Source organism: Lycorma delicatula, chromosome 11, assembly GCF_047948215.1.
Source record: "Lycorma delicatula isolate Av1 chromosome 11, ASM4794821v1, whole genome shotgun sequence".
In the NCBI taxonomy this organism is placed as follows: domain Eukaryota; kingdom Metazoa; phylum Arthropoda; class Insecta; order Hemiptera; family Fulgoridae; genus Lycorma; species Lycorma delicatula.
Window position 1 is genome coordinate 63332168 of NC_134465.1, and position 20258 is coordinate 63352425.

The window sequence follows — 20258 nt, forward strand, 5'->3', positions numbered from 1 at the left end:
TGTTTGAAATTTATATATTTTCTTATCATTTCAAAAAAAAAAATCAAAAAATATTGAATAAATAAGAAAAAAGTGAATTTTTTTAATAAAATAATTTCCTAAAAAATTATACCACCTTAAATAAAATGAACTACTTATTTTAGCATAAAAGGCAATACTAATATATTTTATTAAAAAATAATATAGTTTAAAAATGATAAAATGTTATCAAATAAAATTTAAAAATTCAAAAATCTTTAACAAAGATTTCTTAAGTTTTCAATGAGGATCAAAGCTAGACAATCACATTCTCAGGAATTAATTAGGAACATAAAATATGAATTGGTACATTTAAAAAAAAAATTCATAAATAGAATGAATATAAAATTATTGTTGTTTCTTAAACTTTTTAGCAAAGCAACAAATCATACATCATCTATAGCAAGCACAATTTAGCATTGCACTTCAATTGTAAATAAAAGTAGTTTGTCATACATAAGGTTGTATTTTAGGTAAATGTATTGGTACTAATGTCATTAACTTATTTAACATAAAGTGAAATTTATGATAACAAATTTGGCATTGTCTTTTTATATTAAAATATTTTTTTTTGTAATTAGTTAAGATCCTATACAACCTAATTTATTAATTTTTTTAACTTTATTTATTTATCCGATTGATGAATGGAGGTTTTTAACCATAATTGATAAGAGTGCATCAATTGATAGCATTATAAGCTTTGAAAACTTATGTTTTTAATTGTAATTGTAATATATAAGTCATATTGTTAGAAGTACATGCTTGTAGTGTTTGCTATACAATAAAGTTATTGAATATTCAGTTTCATTGTTGTTGATTAAAGAAACAGTGGAAGGTGGTCATGAACCCTAATCATATATGATTTTAAAAAATAATGCTTTTGTAAAATAAATTGGTAACCAAAACATTTAAAAAAAGCTGTCAGCACAGTTGTTTTTGATACACAGCTTACACATACAACTTAATGTACAATATTTATCATTTTATTTAAATATAATATTTTCCCATTTATTAAATTCAATAATTCTAACTAAAGCGTACATGTGTACCGTATTTAATTCACGCAGGTTGGTACTAACTAAACTTATGTAATTTCACCTGCTTATATAGACCCTAACTATGTAGACTGACTTACTTAGAACAAATTTTGCTTGTACAGTTGGCAGGCTGGTGTAGCTGTGAGGCTTAATGCGTCAGGTACGAAGTCGATTGGGTGATCAATTTCAAGATCCAGCACTTTAAATATTATTCATGTATTTAATTCTACTGCTCACCTGTTATTTCATACCATAGCAGATGAATACAACAGCATTTTTTGGAGTGGGGATGTGATTTTGCAAAAATTATTTTTTTTCAAATATTGTTATTTTTTAATTGTTAACAAATGAGCCTAAAAAAGTATGATGACCTTCATTAGGTAAAATCTTGACCTTTTAAGTTGAAAATTTAATGGAATCAATGCCCCATATACAGAAGTAATCTGACTAAATTTGGTCAAAATTGGTTTAGTAGTTCTGAAAATATAAGGTGATTTAGAGGTCAACACTGAACTCATGTACATATGAACATTAACATCTGGTAAATTTCCTTCCGGTTTTTTAAGTTCCTAAAGTCTCAAAACATCAAGATCCGGTGAAAATTGCATATGCCCAAATTGGACCAGTTACAATACTTTTCCTTCCGGAGCTATAGTAGTGCTATCTAGACGGCAAAGTAAAAGATTGAAATGTTTCATTTACTAGCTTATGAATTGGTTGAGTTTTAAAAGAGAGGAGGTTGTTCAGAATTAATGCTCTTTTCTTTCTTTATTAAATTAATTTTACATGGTATCAACTTCTGTATCATTAATCACTTGGTAATAAATGTTTGTTAGCTTTGTTGAACTGTAATTAGAATTGTGAATCTTTAATATTCTGTAGTAATCAGTTCATTTAATGTGACCCTCTGAGATGTTTCTAGTTTTGTAGAACCATCAGTTCCCACCAATTTATTTAAAATACAACTAAAAGGGTTTCTTTTAAGGAAACAATGTTATTCTACTGATGATTTTTTTAAATAATATTAATTAAAAACAAAAAAAAAACCTCGATTTATCTGCAACTTGTTCAATGTGTTCATGAATATGTACTTAAAATAATTAATTTTCAATAGCGGCTTCTGAATTGTGAAATATTTTATAGAATTTTTTTATATTTAATGTATTTACCTTAATGTTTCATATGTTTATATTTAAATCATTAATAGGGCTTTTAAACCTATATTAAAAGTCCTATATTTTAACTGATAATTTGTTTTATATTTATAATTCATCTTATATTGACATGATCTACATAATGTATTTTTATGTACTGATCAGAATAAAAATTTATTGTTTATTTATCAGGATGTAAGAAGAAACACGTTATTATTTACCCAGGACCCAATTTAAACTTAAACATATTATTTTTTAAATGGCACCATCGTCTCTGAACATAACAGCATACAATGAGACTGCATCCAATCTAATTTAACTTCTATGATTCAGAGAGGACCATTCAGATATGAGTTCCTTCATTTTCAAGGATTTTAATTCCTAAGATGTACCAGAAGTTGTGAAATTATCAGAACTACCGGTGAAAAATTATTTTCAAACTAGATCTATTTGTTTTTTCAGAAATATATAACCATTTTCTTATATAACCATTAAGTAATATTTTATTTTCTAATAAAATTACCAAACAGTAATGGTCCTCGAGCTGAAACAGCATACATATTTCTATTTACAAAATAGATCCTAAGAAAATTGTTCTTCATAATATAAAATTCCTCTTATCATTTGAAATTATCTTCAACATTTAGTTACTTATTCATTACAAACAATTCTGTTCAATTTCTTAAGGTCAGGATAAGTTTTAAAATTTGAATCTCCCAAAAATTCAATTAACTTTTTTTAAAGAAGAATTTAAAAAAATTTCTTGACGTAATGAATTGGAAGGAAATGAAATCTGCCTTAAAAAAGAGAAGATAGAAATACTAATAAAAATAGAAAAGAATTGATTAAAGTAAAAACGGGATAAATTCCAAATGGAATGCAAAAGGAGCACAAAAATTGGGGGAGAAAAGGAAAATATAAATAAACAAAAATATTATGAATATTTAGAAAAAAAATGAATTTTCAAACGATGGATTAAAAGGATAATAATGAATATGACTGTTTTTAATTAGAATAATGGAAAGAAATAATGTGTCTCCAGTTTTAAAAGACAAATTTTATGTTGAATGATTTATTAACAATCTATTTCCCGTTGTAACATTTACTCTAATTCTATTAATTTCTATTGAAAAACTAAACCTTTCTAAAATATCTTTTTTAAATTTATAAATGCTTTCAGTATTTTTGTGACTAACTTCATCGAATAATGCTGCTGTATTCTAGTAACTAACTGTTGGAAAATATCTATTTGAAATACGGTTGAAATTGTATTTGTTGTGAATTATCTTGTTTTTTGAGTTTCTGGAGTTACTTGTACTTTGTGTCAAGTCATCTATGTTCATTTTGGTTATGGACCTCATACAAATACACCCGTATTTACGTCAGGAAATTGTCTTTGGCATTATGTTATTTTGTGATCATAAAATTATTTTTGTGAACAAATTGGATGCAATTTTATAGAAAAATATCATAAACTCATAAAAGAACTTAACAAAATTTTGAAGTCAACATTTGCCTACCACAAACGATGAAGTCAACATCTGCCTACAACAAAAGATAAAAAAACAAAAAAAAAAAACAGTTTTCCAGTGATTTTTTTTTCTTTGTTCTAAGAAGCATATCCCACATCTCACAATATTAACAACAACAATGACAATATTAACAATTTTAAAGGCAACGATTTAGCAAGAGAGGATTTCCTCAACAGCTATACTGACTATCAGTTTGAAACAGAAAACCTTATGAAAAATTATTTCATGTACATTTTTCCATGTAATAACATGTAACTTGCATAAAATTTTATGCAAACTGTAGAACTATTTGGCTGTAACTGTGTCACAAACACACAAATTAATTATGTGCTCAAAGGGTGAGTTAAAACAGGAATACTGTTTTATTTCTGTTTTAATATAATTTTCTTGTATTACTGTTTTTCTTTATTATTATTTTAAACTTCAGTGGTGTAGAACTTGGTGATCATTAGAAATATTAAGTACCAATAAAATGTAATGAATGGCTATGTAATGTTTAACTTTGGTGATCCATGTTAACTGAATTACTATATGAGACTCTTATGTAATCTGATGAGATAGATTAGCAGTAATTATTAGAATATACAAGCATTTTTTATTGTTTTATTGCTGGACTATTTAAATATTAAAAAATTAAACAATAAATCTAAATGATACTGATAATGAAATAAAACAGGTCAGATAACTTTGTTTATATCTATCTATAAATGTATAATTTTTGCTAAAAGAATAATCACTTATAAAAATAAAATATAATTTTAAAAACTAGACAACTAAACAGTTTTTATGTAATTCAACACAATTTTGGCTTACAAGAAAGTACCTTATTATGTTTCTGTTCCCATTTTTAATAGATTATTCTGAACCTTTAAAAAATATTCCCACAAATTTATTTAAAATAAAATAATATATATATATATATATTATTGAAACAGTACTACTCTTCAATGAATGTTTAAATAATACTAATTAAAAAATAAAACCCTGAATTTTCCACATCACATTCAACTTATACAAAAAATACTGCTCAATTAATATTTAATATTGCCTTCTGAAATTATTTATTATTCTGAAGTTATTTGTTTTATTTAGAATCCTGATATATTTACCTTGATATATTACTTCACGTGTTTATGTTTTGAATAATTAATATGGACTTTAACTAAATTTACTTTTAATTTTATGATTACTTGTATATTGTGTGATGCTGCAGGTTTCACCACCCTGATCCATCTACGTAAATGTTATTCCTTTCAATATCCTTGGGGTAGCATACCTGTTCATTTCTCTCATGATCTACATAATGTACTATTATGGATCGATCAGAATAAAAAATTTAGTTATTTATTTATTAAGGACTTTTTAATGTTCAGGAAAATCTTTTAAGTCTTATATAGTTAAAAATTTATTTTTGATAAAGAAATAGACCGAATCAAAATTGTTGCTAAGACCTCAATTCACAGTCACAAGTAGCTTTTTATGATGGTCTAACTCTGATAATTTCCTCATTCCCATTATTAATTTCCCTACCTGTAAATTACCGACTTGCCTTCTAATATGTGCAAGGTTGCTAGGATTGTACGCCATATTTGCAAATACCAATCTTTCTTCATAGTCGTATTCACATAGGATCTTGTTATCACACAAGTAGAAACGATCACCCACACAGAACCTGTACATAGAATAATGATATTAATAATAAGAAATAATTAATATCTTTGTAAGATTTTTAATAATGCAATTATAAATTAAGAGAACTGCATTGTTTTACATTAACTAATAAATAATATTGAACAATTTTTTTTTTGTAATTTCAAAAATAGTCAAAATTAATATATTACACAAAAAATTGTGACTCATTTTCTAAATATCTTTTAGTACTCTTCTAGAAGATTTTTTCAAGATTACAATCCATTATTGAAAATAGTTAATTACAGCACTTTATAATAGATTATTTTTTGGCATCCATAAATATAATTTATGTGGAGCAATATTTAGTAAATTATGTTTATATATTTTTATGTTTATCGTTGCCCACCATTAACTAATATTAAGGACTGAGAATAGCCACTTCTATAAAACCAGACAGCAGAACTGTATTCATTTATGTCAAAAAAATAATACTTGGCTTAAGAGAAAGGGCCTTATTGTCATTTTTAATAAACAACCAATCAAGAAGATATTTATACATATTTATTTTAAATAAATTAAAAAATTCTTCTTTATAGAAATAATGTTAGCCTATATCAACATGTTTTTAAACAATGCTAATTAAAAAAATTTAAATAAAAGCATAAATTCTATGTTCTCTGTATATTCATTTAATGTAGCATATCCTCAAATCATTTGAGTACTTAATTATTTTATGATTAATGAATTTTTCAGTGTATCCCAGACACCAAACCTGTCTGGGATTGAACCAGAACCTTCTGAATGAAAGGAAGATATGCTTCACCACTCCACAGTGAAGTAAGTTTAAATTAGTTTTATGGACTTTTTATCACTTCTAATTTTTATTTTGTAACAAACTGTACGTAACTGTATATATTTTATTATGGAAAGAGAATAAAATTTTGCAAAATATGGTTTCTTTGCGCATATTTTTTTTAATGTACATTTATTTAGAATATTAATAAATACAAATATATAAGGATTAAACGCTTGTTAGTCAAATTTCAAAATTTATTTTTTAAGCATCATGAAAATTACTCATCTGTTTTTCAAGTTACAAAAGTAAAAGAAAAAAATATATCTAAATATACCACAACTTTATTAAATCTGTAAAATTTTATTTTTAGATTTGTTTGTTTTGTTATTTTAGATATTTTCATTTCAGGTTCGGTAATTTTATAATTTGTTAGATGGTTGTTTTCAGGCAATATCTTAAACGTTATTTTCATTTAACTTTCATTAGCATAAAATTTTTATAGCTTAGAAAAAAAATTAATATTATGGATAAGATTTTTGCCAAATATATTGACATAGTGTTCACTTGAATGAACAAAGCAAATGACACGGTAGAAGGAATCATTTGTTATTTGTGTATTATTTGCTCTTTCTCCTAGTACATATGCACCCATTCATGAACACAAACATTATTTCACCAAATGTGTAACAGTCAACATATTTTTTTTAATTCAGTATATTGTAAATACATGAATCACACAGAATTCATAAGATATAGCACTTTAATAAAAATGTAGTGTTTTACTAATTTTTTCACATATTATAACAGCATCTAAATTTATACTATTAATAATATATAATCAAAATATTATAATTGATAAATAGATTACCTGTGATTACACTGTTGACAGGCAAAACATTCTAAATGGTATACGTTTGTTTTTGCTCTCATAACCATTTCAAACGCTGGTATTACTTTATTACAAGCAGCACAAAAACCTGTTGTTCCAAATAATCTGTAACACAAATTAATTCATTAATGCCAAACAAATTATCGTATTTTTATCAAATGATCATTAAACAGTATGCACAGAGGTTGCATTTTTATAGCTTTAAGGAAGATTAATGAAATATGCCTTGTTTTAGAGTTAATTTATTTTTAGTTGCTTATACTTCTTGTGATATTTCTTTGAAATGAAAGGGATGATAATGGTTTGCGAGTACAAAAAAACTGTTCTCGTACATAAGTTCTTTCTCTATTGACAAACACCTTCCTCTGAGATGCCAGTATCAAAAACTCCATGATATGTGTTAAAAGGTGGGTAAAACAAATTAGTGCGGTGGTTGAAACTAAAACAATTTTCTGACGACAACTATTTATTAAACCTGTTTTAAAATCCTCTTTTAGTGGATGAATAAACCTCTAAAAACCTCTTTTAGTGGATGAATCATTCTGAGAAACTATTATTTACATAGTGTCATAATAAAGTTTATTTCAATAAAACAAACATCTAGAAGTGCATGGCCAAAAAATTAAGCTGTGTATAAGAAAGCTCGTTGAGTTGATCTACTGGTAATATCATTGTCACAGATCAGCTGTTAAACAACAGCTCATTTTTGAAATTGAAGGTACTCTGAGGTTAAAATCCTAGTAAAAGGAAGTTACTTTTATATGAATCTGAATATTAGACAATGAATACTGATGTTCTTTGGTGGTTAGGTTTAAATTAACATCACATCTCAGGAGTGGTCCGCCTGAGTTTGTACAAGACTACACCTTAGTTTTTTTTCTGTTCCCCTGGGTCGGATCGGTATTCAAGCAATACTCAACCCAGAGGAGGCAGATCTTTTATTCATCAACCTCAAATCACTGAGGCAAGGTAACCAGGCCTATGCCGTTCCCAGGCCCCGCCACAGTAACCAGGACTCACGGTCTTGCCTCAAGCCACCAGGGAGGGAAACTAAGTCCGGCTACACTGTTTCCAGATCCCCCCTAGTAGCCAGGTCTCAGTTTTTCTCTTCCTTTTTTTTATACTTGCTATTCTCTGTTCCAGTCATGAAACTCTATTTCTTTCCTCTGAAGAATTTTCACGGTCAAACTGTTTATAGCATTTCATTCTTCTACCACTCCTTGCATCATATAACACTTACAGTGTTTTCAGGCATCCAAGGCCTGCTCTCTCTTTGTATCCGATCCATATGTCACATTCACAAAATGTATGGTAAGATGAATCTACAAGGCCACGGTATATACAGTTGGGAATCTCTCGCTTCCCAAATCGGTGTAAATATTCACCAAATTTACACCCAACTACATTTACTTATCATACATATCATCCTCATTTCATTGGGCATTGGGTGTTTGCTTATTGTTCACAAGTTGAACTAATTACAACAAACACATCAGGAATAGAAAATAGGAGAAATATATAAGTTGATGCCTTGAATTTAAGAAAGAAGATCATGGAAGAAGAATGTTCAGGCTGACTCAAGTAATTTTAGTTCCAATTTCTGGTTGTTTTTCCACAACCAATCACAGAATTACATATGTGTAATGCCATTGTATCAAATTAGTTTTTACATTACTACTTCAGTTCCATTTGCTTTGAAACAGATTTCCTGTAAATGTTTCTTTCTGCCATGACGGTTTTCAATGTTTTATTAATTTATTTCTACCCACCAATGATATTTGCCAGAATTCATCTTGACACTGATGTTGCAGTTTTCATTTATTTTGAAACACAGTTATCTCATAACTGTTCTATTCAGCAGTGGCTGCTGTTCTAAAATTTGTTCAATAAGATCGTTGTGTTTATTTTGTCTATCATTAATATGTTTTAGAATTTATCCTCTGTAATATGATAAATGAATTCCTTATTTATAATAGGGAATTCATTACAATATTAGAAAATAAGAAATCATATTAAAAACATAATCATTGCAATTAAAATAAAATGTAATTATAAATTCTGATTTAAGTGATTTCATCATTAGTTTTCCCTGGTTTAATTGTAGGTTATATCATTAATAAAATCTGCTTTAAGTAAGTCACATACTTATTATATACTAGGTTATTGAAATTTGAATAGATTAATTATTATTATTATTAATAATAATGATTTTATATAAATGAATCCTTCATCTTAAATTGTATCGATCTGCACAACTTTTAAAATCCAACTGTAACATTACATTTCAGAACCTTTATTCTTTTCCTTTTTGTTTTTCCTTATTGTATGTGTTTCACAATATAAAATGTTATATTCTACACAAATATTTTCAAAAATTTTTTCTAAATATTTGATTTATATTTAATTCTAGTAGTTTCATTTTGCATTATAACTTTCTTTGGTAGTGCCAATCGGCTTTTGCTTTAGTTCATACTTTGTAATTTTATTTTCTAAATAACAAAAATCTCCCATGTCTGGTATGTTGTGTTCCACTATCTTAATATTTAATTCCCAATTATCCTTCTTTCCTCCTCTATGAATCATTAGACCTCGCCGTTGGTGAGGGGGCTTGAGTGCTCAGGGTTACAGAGTAGCTGGACTGAAGGTGCAACCATATCGGAGAGGTATCTGTTGAGAGCCAGACTAAGGAATGATTCCTGAAAGAGGACAGCAGCTCTTTCAGTAGTTGTTAGGGGTGTGAGTCACAATGACTTAAACGGCCATATCAACATCACTCAGTCCTCTGAGTACTGCGCAGCTGAAAGCAATGGAAAACTACAGCTGTTTTTTTTCCAAGAAAATGTGGCTCTCTGCATTTTCACATAATAATAATGGAGGCGCCTTCCTTGGTAAAATATTCCAGAGGTAAAATAGTCCCCCGTTCGGATCTCCGGGTGGGGACTACTAAGGAAGGGGTCACCAGAAAAGTAAAAAATAACATTCTACGAGTCAGAGCGTGGAATGTTAGAAGCTTAAAAAAGGTTGGTAGGGTAGAAAATTTAAAAAGGGAAATGGATAGGGTAAAGGTGGATATAGTAGGAATTAGTGAGGTTCGGTGGGAAGAGGAAGGCGACTTTTGGACAGGGGACTTTAGAGTAATTAACTCGTGATGAACAAGAAGATAGGGAGGAGAGTGGAGTATTTCAAGACGCATAGCGATAGAATTATTGTAATAAGGATAAAATCAAAACCTAAACCGCCAATGATTGTTAACGTCTATATGCCTACAAGCGCCCATGATGATGATGATGAGGTAGAGTGTGTATACGAAGAGATTGATGAAGCAATGAAACACGTAAAAGGAGATGAAAATTTAATAATAGTTGGAGATTGGAATGCAAGCATTGGAAAAGGCAAGGAAGGAAATATAGTGGGTGAATACGGGCTGGGCAAAAGGAATGAAAGAGGGGACCGACTTATAGAGTTTTGCACGAAGTATAATTTAGTAATTGCGAACACCCAATTTAAAAATTATAATAGAAGAATATACACTTGGAAAAAGCCAGGCGATACTGCAAGGTATCAGATAGATTATATCATGGTTAAGCAAAGATTTAGAAATCAACTCGTTGACTGCAAAACTTACCCTGGAGCACAATATTCTTATGTACTAACTAGAAACTGTATCAATATGTGACCCTGATTACTATTTTCTGACAGTGAGCTTGTGCATTTATATTGTTTTATATACGCACGACACTGATACAGTTATTGGACTTAGTATGTGTGTAATATAGTGAGGTGTATAAAAATCTCATCGAGAGCGCCATGGCACCTGCAGGTGCTGCATTGCCAATCCCTGCACTACAGGATCCAAACTGTTGATTAACCACATTTATAGAGGGTTTCCTTGTTGTCTGAAAAAGAGACATCTGTTTTTACCAGGTTCAATGATTTCAGGTCTTTTTATATTCTCTTTGTGGCACTGGAAAAAATTGCTTCTGCTCAGTACAAATTTTAAGAATTGCCTTCTCTTGTTTGAAAGTTGGGCAGTTTCATGAGCGAGCTGAATATGATCCCCACAGTTGATACATTTTTAACCCAAAACAAAGTTATGTAACAGTAAAAAATTATTAAACAAATTTTACTGAAAGTATTGTTTTACTTTTACTTGTACAAAAATTACTCCAGAATAGTTAAAAACACACACACAGATTAACACACATGTAAATACATATAAACAAAGGAGACTGGAAAATGGAGAAGAATTTTAAACTCCTTCCCAAATATGTCATGTAAACATAAAGTATAAGAATGCCATTGATTTCAATGGATAATAGCTTGTAGGTAAGTTAGTTTACAGAACCATATTTTATATTACAAAAGAATAGAAGACTTAAACCTTAGAGAGAATAGACTTGCTTCTGCCAAAGAATACTTTATATGTTTTATACTTCAATAAAATATAATAAGGTATTATCAATAAAATTAATGTAATTAATACATAGAAAGAAGAAGTATACTCTAATTAATTTAAACAAAATTACCTGAGGTAGTCACGTTTACAAAGTATAAGGTTAGCTTTTGTATATAAAGTTGAACCAACTTCTCCTAGCCTGCAGTCGCAACATCCACATTTGAGACAGTCTTCGTGCCAGAATAGATCTAGCGCTTTCAATAGGAACCTTTCAGTAATTCTTTTGCCACAGCCAGCACACTCCTTAATTAGTGCTGCCGTTCCGCCTATTCTGTCATCTATAACACAAGAACAACAACTATCTTTCATTACATAATGTCTTATTTTTCCTCTCTTCCTAAATATAACAGCTTAAGGATTCACTATTCAGAACCATTATGTTTTTGTTATTTTTAAGGGTGTAAAACTAAAATGGATTTCTTTAATGCAAAATTAGGTGTATTTAAAAAGCACATTTATTTGAAAGCTAATGCAAAAAAAAAAGTAAAATATCATACAAAATAATTGTAAAAATAAAAAAATAAAGCTACAAATGGAATGTAAAATAATCCAAATTTAAAAGAATAACTGAAATAATATTTAAAAAAATCATTAATCATTATATAACCTGAAAAGAAATAAAATTACAAAATAAATATATTTCATGTATAAAGTAAAATATGTTTGTAATAAATAAGGAAGAATACAAACAATACATACAAACAAATACTACAACTAATGCTTATATGATCCAAGAAGGATGATTATATCTCAAATAAATTGGGAATAAAAAAAAAATAAAAACACAATTAAATCAAAAACAAATATTGGTCTATTAGCTTTTAAAAATTAAAATAATTTATAATTTCTGATTTCATGATCTCACTGAATAATAAATACCATTGCTAGTTGATATTTTTAATTTATATCATAAACGTAATGAATACAACTAATAGAAAATGATGAACCATTATTACATGATCCGTGAAGTAGATTTTAATCCAATTAAAGGCATATTTGTTTTTTAGTTGGATTTTAATGTTTACATTGATTGCTGGGCATCATTTAATAGTACTGTCTTGTGAATGTTAAAGATTAGATTGAATAAAATCAATAAAAACTTCAAGCCTGTTGTAAGATAATATCATATTAAATAACTTCAATTACATTAAAAAGATTAAATTACATATGAATATACATTTTTGTAGTTTTTCCTGCCGATTGGAGTTAGTGCAATGTAATCTATAAAAAAAGATAACGTAAATTTGTTGCTTTGCACCGATACTTTCATATGACTGTGCTCTTGAAATATATATAAGGTATAAATGACATTAGTTACAATTTCTGAGAGTACTGATGCTCATTATACAGCCATTCCCTGTTGTTAACAAGATGAAGGTATCACTTGAAAGGCTAGATATAAACTAAATTTTAATGGGATTGGTATGATGTGCAATAATATATTTGGCTTAGTTAAATTGGACACTTTTTCTAAGAAGCATGGCTTGGGATTTATTATTTTTGAGGATAACAGTATGTTTTTTCATGATGGCTGTTGAACTCACTTTTACCTTCTACGGGTAGGTAGTTCAATTCCTTTGTTAGTTAGGTATTTTCAGTCTTGCTTAAGACTTGGTGAGATGTGTTTTGTTTTGAGTTCATTAACTAGTTGTACACTGATGGGAATGTCACTCGTGGCATTTGCATCGGTGGCATCCTGGTTGAGGCGAACTGGAATATGTCAAAAGCAGAGGTTTCAAAGATCACCTCCGGTAAAGCCCAAAAGGGCTCGGGACAGAATAATTTATATAATAGCCACCTTCAGTGATTGGTGCTTCTATAAACTCACAATTATTCTTCTAGAGCTCATAAATTTAAAAAAAACCTGAGTATAACATGGGAAATAACACAAAAGATTACATGCAAAATACATTTAAAACCACACTGCTTCTGGAACATGCTATCTGAAGTGCTCCAGTTATACAGTGTTTTGTGTTGGTCAAATGGGATATAGCTTAAAGAAAGACTATGAATATTTAAAATCTTTCATAGTAATGTAGAGTAGTCAAAATTTACCAAATATAACAGAGATACAAAACACAAATCCTATTCTTCATCATAATTTGGTGTTCTGCCTGACTGCAGGTCCCTTATGCCACTGTTTCCATCAATTCCTATCCCAAATCTTCTCCTTCATTTCCTTATAGTTTCCAACCTTCACCTCATCTACTAATCTCATCCTTCTTCTTCCTCATTTCCTTTTTCCTTCTACTGACCCTTCCAATGAAGTTGTCAAGATTCTACTTCCTCTAACCACATGTCCTAACTAGTTTCCTTTTCTTTCACGTACTTCCTACTTTCTTCTTTGATCTTGTTAATAAATTTCTCATTCCTCACTTATCTGTTCATTTTACTTTCTCCTCCATCCTTCTTCTTACCCACATCTCAAAAATTTCAATGCAATTTCTCCCTCTTCCTCATCATGATTTCACTTCCATACAACAAGAGACTCCATATGTAGTATTTGGCTAACCTTTTTTTTAACTTTTTAGTCTAGATTATATTAAACAGCAATTTTTAACTTCTTACTGAAGGCTTCCATTGTCATTGTTATCCTTCCTTTTATTTCTATTGTGCCCTTTCAGCCCTCTGTCACCAATGTCCCCAAATACTTTTATTTTTTCTATTATTCCTTCTCTTGACCTTATTCTACTTATCCGCAAAAAAATCTTAACCTTTATTAAATACAAACATAATGTAGAATAATGAACAGTTCAATTTATATAATCTACAGGTATGGTGTTTGATAATTCTCTTCTGTAAAAGATTTATTTTATTTTGTTTTGAAGGCATCATTGTAACCGGATTTTAAAAGCTATTTTTCTGAATATTTATTTATGTATATTAATGTAATGTATTTTTCATATCTTTATCTTTTATATTCTATTTACTTTGTGTTAGAATATGTAAATAAGTTTACTGTTACATCAATTTGTATTGGTGTATATGTTACGTACTCGTATTTTATAATATTGAGTTATTCTGTGTGATCTTTAGATGACATGGATGTATTGAGTATTCTGAATCATATTACTAAAAGCTGATAGTTTATGTGAGATTGGATGGTTAGAGTTATACAGACACTCTGTATCAGTTGGTTTTCTATATACTTTACTGACGATATCATAGACTGAAATCATATATCCACTAACACTGAAAACAACTTTGATATTTTAAAAAAAAAAAGAAGAAATTAAGTATTATGAAAATATACACAACTATTTACTAAAATGGAAAGACAAAATTCGATTTCAACACAATTTTTGATTATATTCTAAATATGTCTTCCTATTTAATATGTAACATAATACCCTAATTAAAAAATAAAAACAATATCAGCTGGTGGTAGCTTGAGAAAAGTAGCACTAGTCACTGAAGTTGGTTGTAAGAGTGTCTGAAAAAGTGATGATGTAACTTCTAAAAACATATTTATTAAATTTTAGTTTAGTTTAATATTTTAAAAAAGTTTACAGTTTAAATTACTTGTAACTCACATCAGGTTGCCTGCAGCTGTTGTCATTTTGATACATTATAAAAAATTGTATTTAAATTGTTTTTTAATAAATAACTATAAAATTATTATATTTTGTAACAATGTTGTTTATTCAGCTACCTTCACATAATTACAATTTTTATGAATTAATATGAACTGTAACATCTTTTCATTTTTATTTTTATTATTTTACTATTTTTAATGCTACTCTTATCCAATCTTTCTTATGGTTTCCTTGATTTTAATATGACGATATATCATTTCCTTTTGGGTTCGTTTTGGAAAGGGAAGATTCCTGATAAGATCGATAAATTGTATATTTTTATCTCTCCATAATGTATTTGTCGAATACATAGCAGTAATTTAGTTCATAATTTGTAACGTGGAGAAAATGCTTCCCCTCTTTGTAGGTCTTTCTGATCTAGGCTGTATATCTCGTTACCATTTGGTTAACCGGTGTACACTGTAGATTTATTTTGTTGCAATTAATTTTTATTTTCTATTATCTTTTTTCAAATCTCTGTGGCAGTATGGTAGTATCTTGACCTTTCATTTGGAGGTCCCAGATTCAAATCACAATCAGAAATGACATTTTTCACACACTACTAAATTTGTTTATCATTCATCTAGTAACTTTAAGATGGCATAAGCCTGTGTTACTATGTAATAAATAAATAAGTTATGATTATTACTACATTAAAATTTTGCAACATATTACATAGTGAATTGGATAAAGAAGGTGAAATTTTTGATATGATTTTTAGTTTGAAAAAGATTTAAAATTTGGTATTGACAAGTTATCATCTATATGTAATGTCATAAGAAAATGTTATTATTTGCACCTAGTTATCTTGTATGCAATTCTAAATGTTATCTGGATAAATAAACAAATCATTTATTTAACCAACTCCTCTTTTAATTTTTTCTCCAGTATTTTGGAAATAATTTTTTTTTTTTATGAAAATTCACTTGAGAATTAATTTCTGATTATTTGTGTGGAAGTACATTCATATCTCTTTTGAATAAATTTTCCCTAATCGTTATGATTAATGTTAATGAGCAGATGTTACAAGCAGACAAGCAGGGAAGTGCTGATGCTGGAGCATTGTTCCAGTACTGCTTTTTGGGAGTAATAAAAAGCTTTCCTTTCACATAAAATTTGTTTTAACTTAGAATTCTGGCTTTTGTTTTAATATAATGTTAAATATGTATTGTTTTCATATTTCTTAATAGAAGATATTATCACTTCATTAAATGGTGTGTGATAAATTTGTAATGTTCATGTTTTAAATATTTTTGTAGATATTAAAATTGTTTGGTTTGGTTCCTAACCTTCACGTCAATTTTATTTTTATTTATAAGTTATCAAAAAATTATTAGTCCATAAAATATATTATCTAAATTATAAAAATCTGACTGCATGAAAATGGTCCTTGCTTTTGGATATCCATTAGAAAATAATGACAAAATAAGTTATTAAAAAGAAATAATTCACTAAAAAAGTTTAAAAATGATATGAAAAAGATAGATTTTGCTTCTTATCAAGGTAAACATTGAAATAAATGTGCAATTTTTATAATATTATAACTAATGTGGTCTGTGGACCACATTCTTGCAGTCTGCTATAATCAAACGTTCAAAAATCAAACGTTCCGGTGTTGAAAAATTTATTAGTGTGCCCCCAATTAGAATTATGAATATAGTTATCAGGAAGCAAACAAAAATTATGTTAATCCTGTTCTATATTTTTTAAATTTTATATATATATTTTTTAATTACAGTGAATATTTTTGCTATGAGTATTTCATAAAAAATTGTTTTAGTTTTGACATAAATAATATTATCAATAGACATAGAAATAGAGAGAGAGAGAGATAGAGAGAGAGAGAGAGAAACACTAAATAACATAGAGAATATTTAAACGACCTAATAATACATTAATTATGTTTAATATTTCTACAATTAGATTGCCCATGTTTATAAAAATTGTTACATATATATATATATATATATATATATTTTTTTTTTTTCTTTAAACATAATAAAGTGTAACAAAAATCTGTTATAAGAATAAATTGTATTATAATTTTGTTTATTATAAAAATAAACAATGCAAAACATAATTACATAAAAAAACTATGACAGAAAAATGGTTAATAAAATGAATTCAAAAATATAAGTATTAAAAAACTGTTTATTAAAATTTAATTTAAAAATGGACACACATTTTTATTTTTTGGGAGTTATCTTCAGTATATACTGAGGAATTAATATTAAAAACAAAATAAATCTTTAAACACCTAATAAAAAGTTAATAACTAAATAGACAATACTTATAAAACATTAAAAAACATTAATTATTCTTTATATTATTTTTATTAACAGTTTTTTTTTTTTAATGATGGTAATTTAATTACTGAAATTGGAACTTAGATCATGTAACTTAGAATTTAAATAAATTTTCCATAAATGTTATTTCGATAATTCTCTTGTTTTAAATTTAATAAAAAAAATTTGAAGACATGAAAAAAAAAATAATACAATGAATCTTCCAGTTATAAATCGTTGGCAAGTAATTGGTTGATTAGTTATTACATGCAGAGGATGGTAGGTTAAATACTGTCCTAAATTAATACTTATGATTTAAAAGGTAATTCCTTAATGATCAGGAATTTTTCAATTAAAAATAGAAAACCAATTCATGATTACTCTGGTTCTATGGAAATTTCAATTAATTATTATTAAAAGTTAATATTATAGATTAAAAAATATAAGTTTATATATATATATATTTTCAACAACTAGTTTTCAAGCTGCTACTGAGTCTGAGTGTGTGTGTGTGTGTGTTCACGCATATAATATATATATATATATATATATATATACATATATATATATATATATATATGTATATATATATATATATATATATACATATATATATATGTATATATATGTATATATATGCAGACGTAGTGCATGTAAGTTTGAAAGTACAGATAAACATGAAGTCTAGAATAGATTCAGCTTGACCACTGCTCAGACATGTTGTTAATTGAAATCCAATCACCGAAGAACATTGGTATCCACAGTCTAGCATTCAGATCTATATAAAAGCAATTGCCTTTACAGGTATTCAAACCTTAGTACTTTTGACTTTAAAAATCAGCTGATTTTGCAATGATGAGTTTAACTTCTGGAATAATCCGGCAGCTTTTAAATCATTTATAAAATAGTACATTTGTTTAACTATATAATAATATAGTTTACAAAGAAAATATATTGAAAGTAATTCCTGTTTTAACATCCAGAATAGTTAGAAATTCAATATCCATAACATATAAAGTAGAAATTAATAAAGAAAGTTTAAAATTTTATTGCTTACATTTTTGGGAATAATCAATCAGTTGACTCATTTGATGCTATTCTCCATTTCTTCCTGTTCTATGTTAATCTTTAAACCTAAACATATTTACTAAAACCTAAATCCTCAAATATCTGTTTTATATAAAACTTTTTACGACTGATTGATGACTCCAGAAACAAAATAAAAGAAAAAGGTTTTATACATGAAATCAAAGAAAGAAAAAAAGAAGGGAGAAAAAAATGTAGAGCGAGTGAGTAAGTATTGAAGAAAGTTTTAGAGCAATTTCTTTGATGGAATTACTTAGCTAATTGTAAGGCTCCACCCTGAATAAGAGAAATAATTGAACTACCCAATTTACTATGTGAGCAGTGTACAAGGCAGCCAGGCAGACACACGCAGAAAGGAGGAAAACAGGCAGCAGGAGGCATAAAACACAGCTGCACTAACTGTAAGAGTGAAGAGAGTGAGATCGGGTGTATATGAAAGAGAGAGAGTGGGTGAGAGACAGACAAAGTGAGAAAGAGAGGGACTGGAACCAATAGCAATCAGAATCACTGCTAGCCTTGGCTCATTATACCAACCAAGACTCAATTTCAATTCTAATTGCCAATTGCTAATTGCTTTGTTTAATGCGATTCACTTCAACTGTATACTACTATTCCCAGCATCACAGCGCACAACTCCAATATCATCGCATATGAATCACTTTTCATTATCATTATTAAAACGATAAAACACGTAATTCAATTACTCACTCAGTAATAAATTACATTAATTAATTCATTTCTGTTTTTAAATTAATTTTGTAATTAAATTCTTATACAATTTTACCCCCATGAAAATAAATCATTAAGCTTAACTTTGTCATTACTGTAATAATAATAATAATAATAATATTGTAATATTCTTTACATAATTACAATTTGAACTATATTAAAACAATAAATTCTGAATCAATATGACTGAATGGTGTTATTTAAGGTCAAAATTCTATAAAATTATTTCTCTTTCAATTTTCAATATTTCTTTTTTTTTCTTATTTAATTTTTTTTAGCGGCATCAATTATATCAGTAGTAGAATTTAGATATATATATAAATTTCATTTTTGGATGTTGCTGTTTTTGTTTTTCATCCTAAGAATGAATAAATGAAGATTAAAGAAAAGGGATAATTTTAATAGAAGTAGTTTATTGTTTTGTCCTTAACATGATGGTCATTAATTAATAATAATACCTATATCATCTTCAGAAACTGCACCAATTGATAATTTAAATTCAGTAATGATTTTTGGAATATCACAGATAGTAAACACTAACTTTCCTTGGTGGAAGCTTGATATCCATTTGAACCAGTTATATTTCAATTCTAATGATACCTTAGTACTATCCCTGGCCATCATACTGTTGTTAGATTCTAATTAACAACACATCCTGGTCTGGTGATTCGTGGATATAAAAAGCTACATTCATTACATGAACAAGGGATGCAGATGCTTAAGACACTTAATTCAAGAATGTTACATTAGACATCTTTAGACTTCTGGAATACCATTTGATCAATCAACAAAGATCTTCAATGGGCTGTTAACAAATTTATTAAATGCGGCTTTAGCTATTTAGTTACATCCTTCTTTCACATCCCTCAATCTCCTGGCTATATGTAATCTTATTCTTTGAAATATTCCAGTTGTTATGGAATTATCAGATTGTACATTTTAAAACTACAATCTACAGTTTAGTTTTACCTTGTTTCTATTTATGTAGATGTGGCAATTATTTATTTATGCTTTATAATTAATGATTCATATATAGTATATTTTAAAGAGGGAGATGAGATATATGTAT

General features: G+C 27.9%; 1 protein-coding gene across 1 annotated transcript; it reads right to left on the reverse strand.

Moving 5' to 3' along the window:
- Window positions 1-5193: 5193 nt before the first annotated feature.
- LOC142331954 (LIM domain only protein 3-like) lies at window positions 5194-19810 on the reverse strand. Its single transcript, XM_075378008.1, has 4 exons — window positions 19648-19810; window positions 11585-11792; window positions 7038-7163; window positions 5194-5413 (listed from the first exon to the last, which is right to left on the reverse strand). The coding sequence occupies exons 1-4, from the start codon at window positions 19808-19810 to the stop codon at window positions 5194-5196; spliced, it is 717 nt and encodes a 238-aa protein (XP_075234123.1).
- Between the last annotated feature and the right edge of the window lie 448 nt (window positions 19811-20258).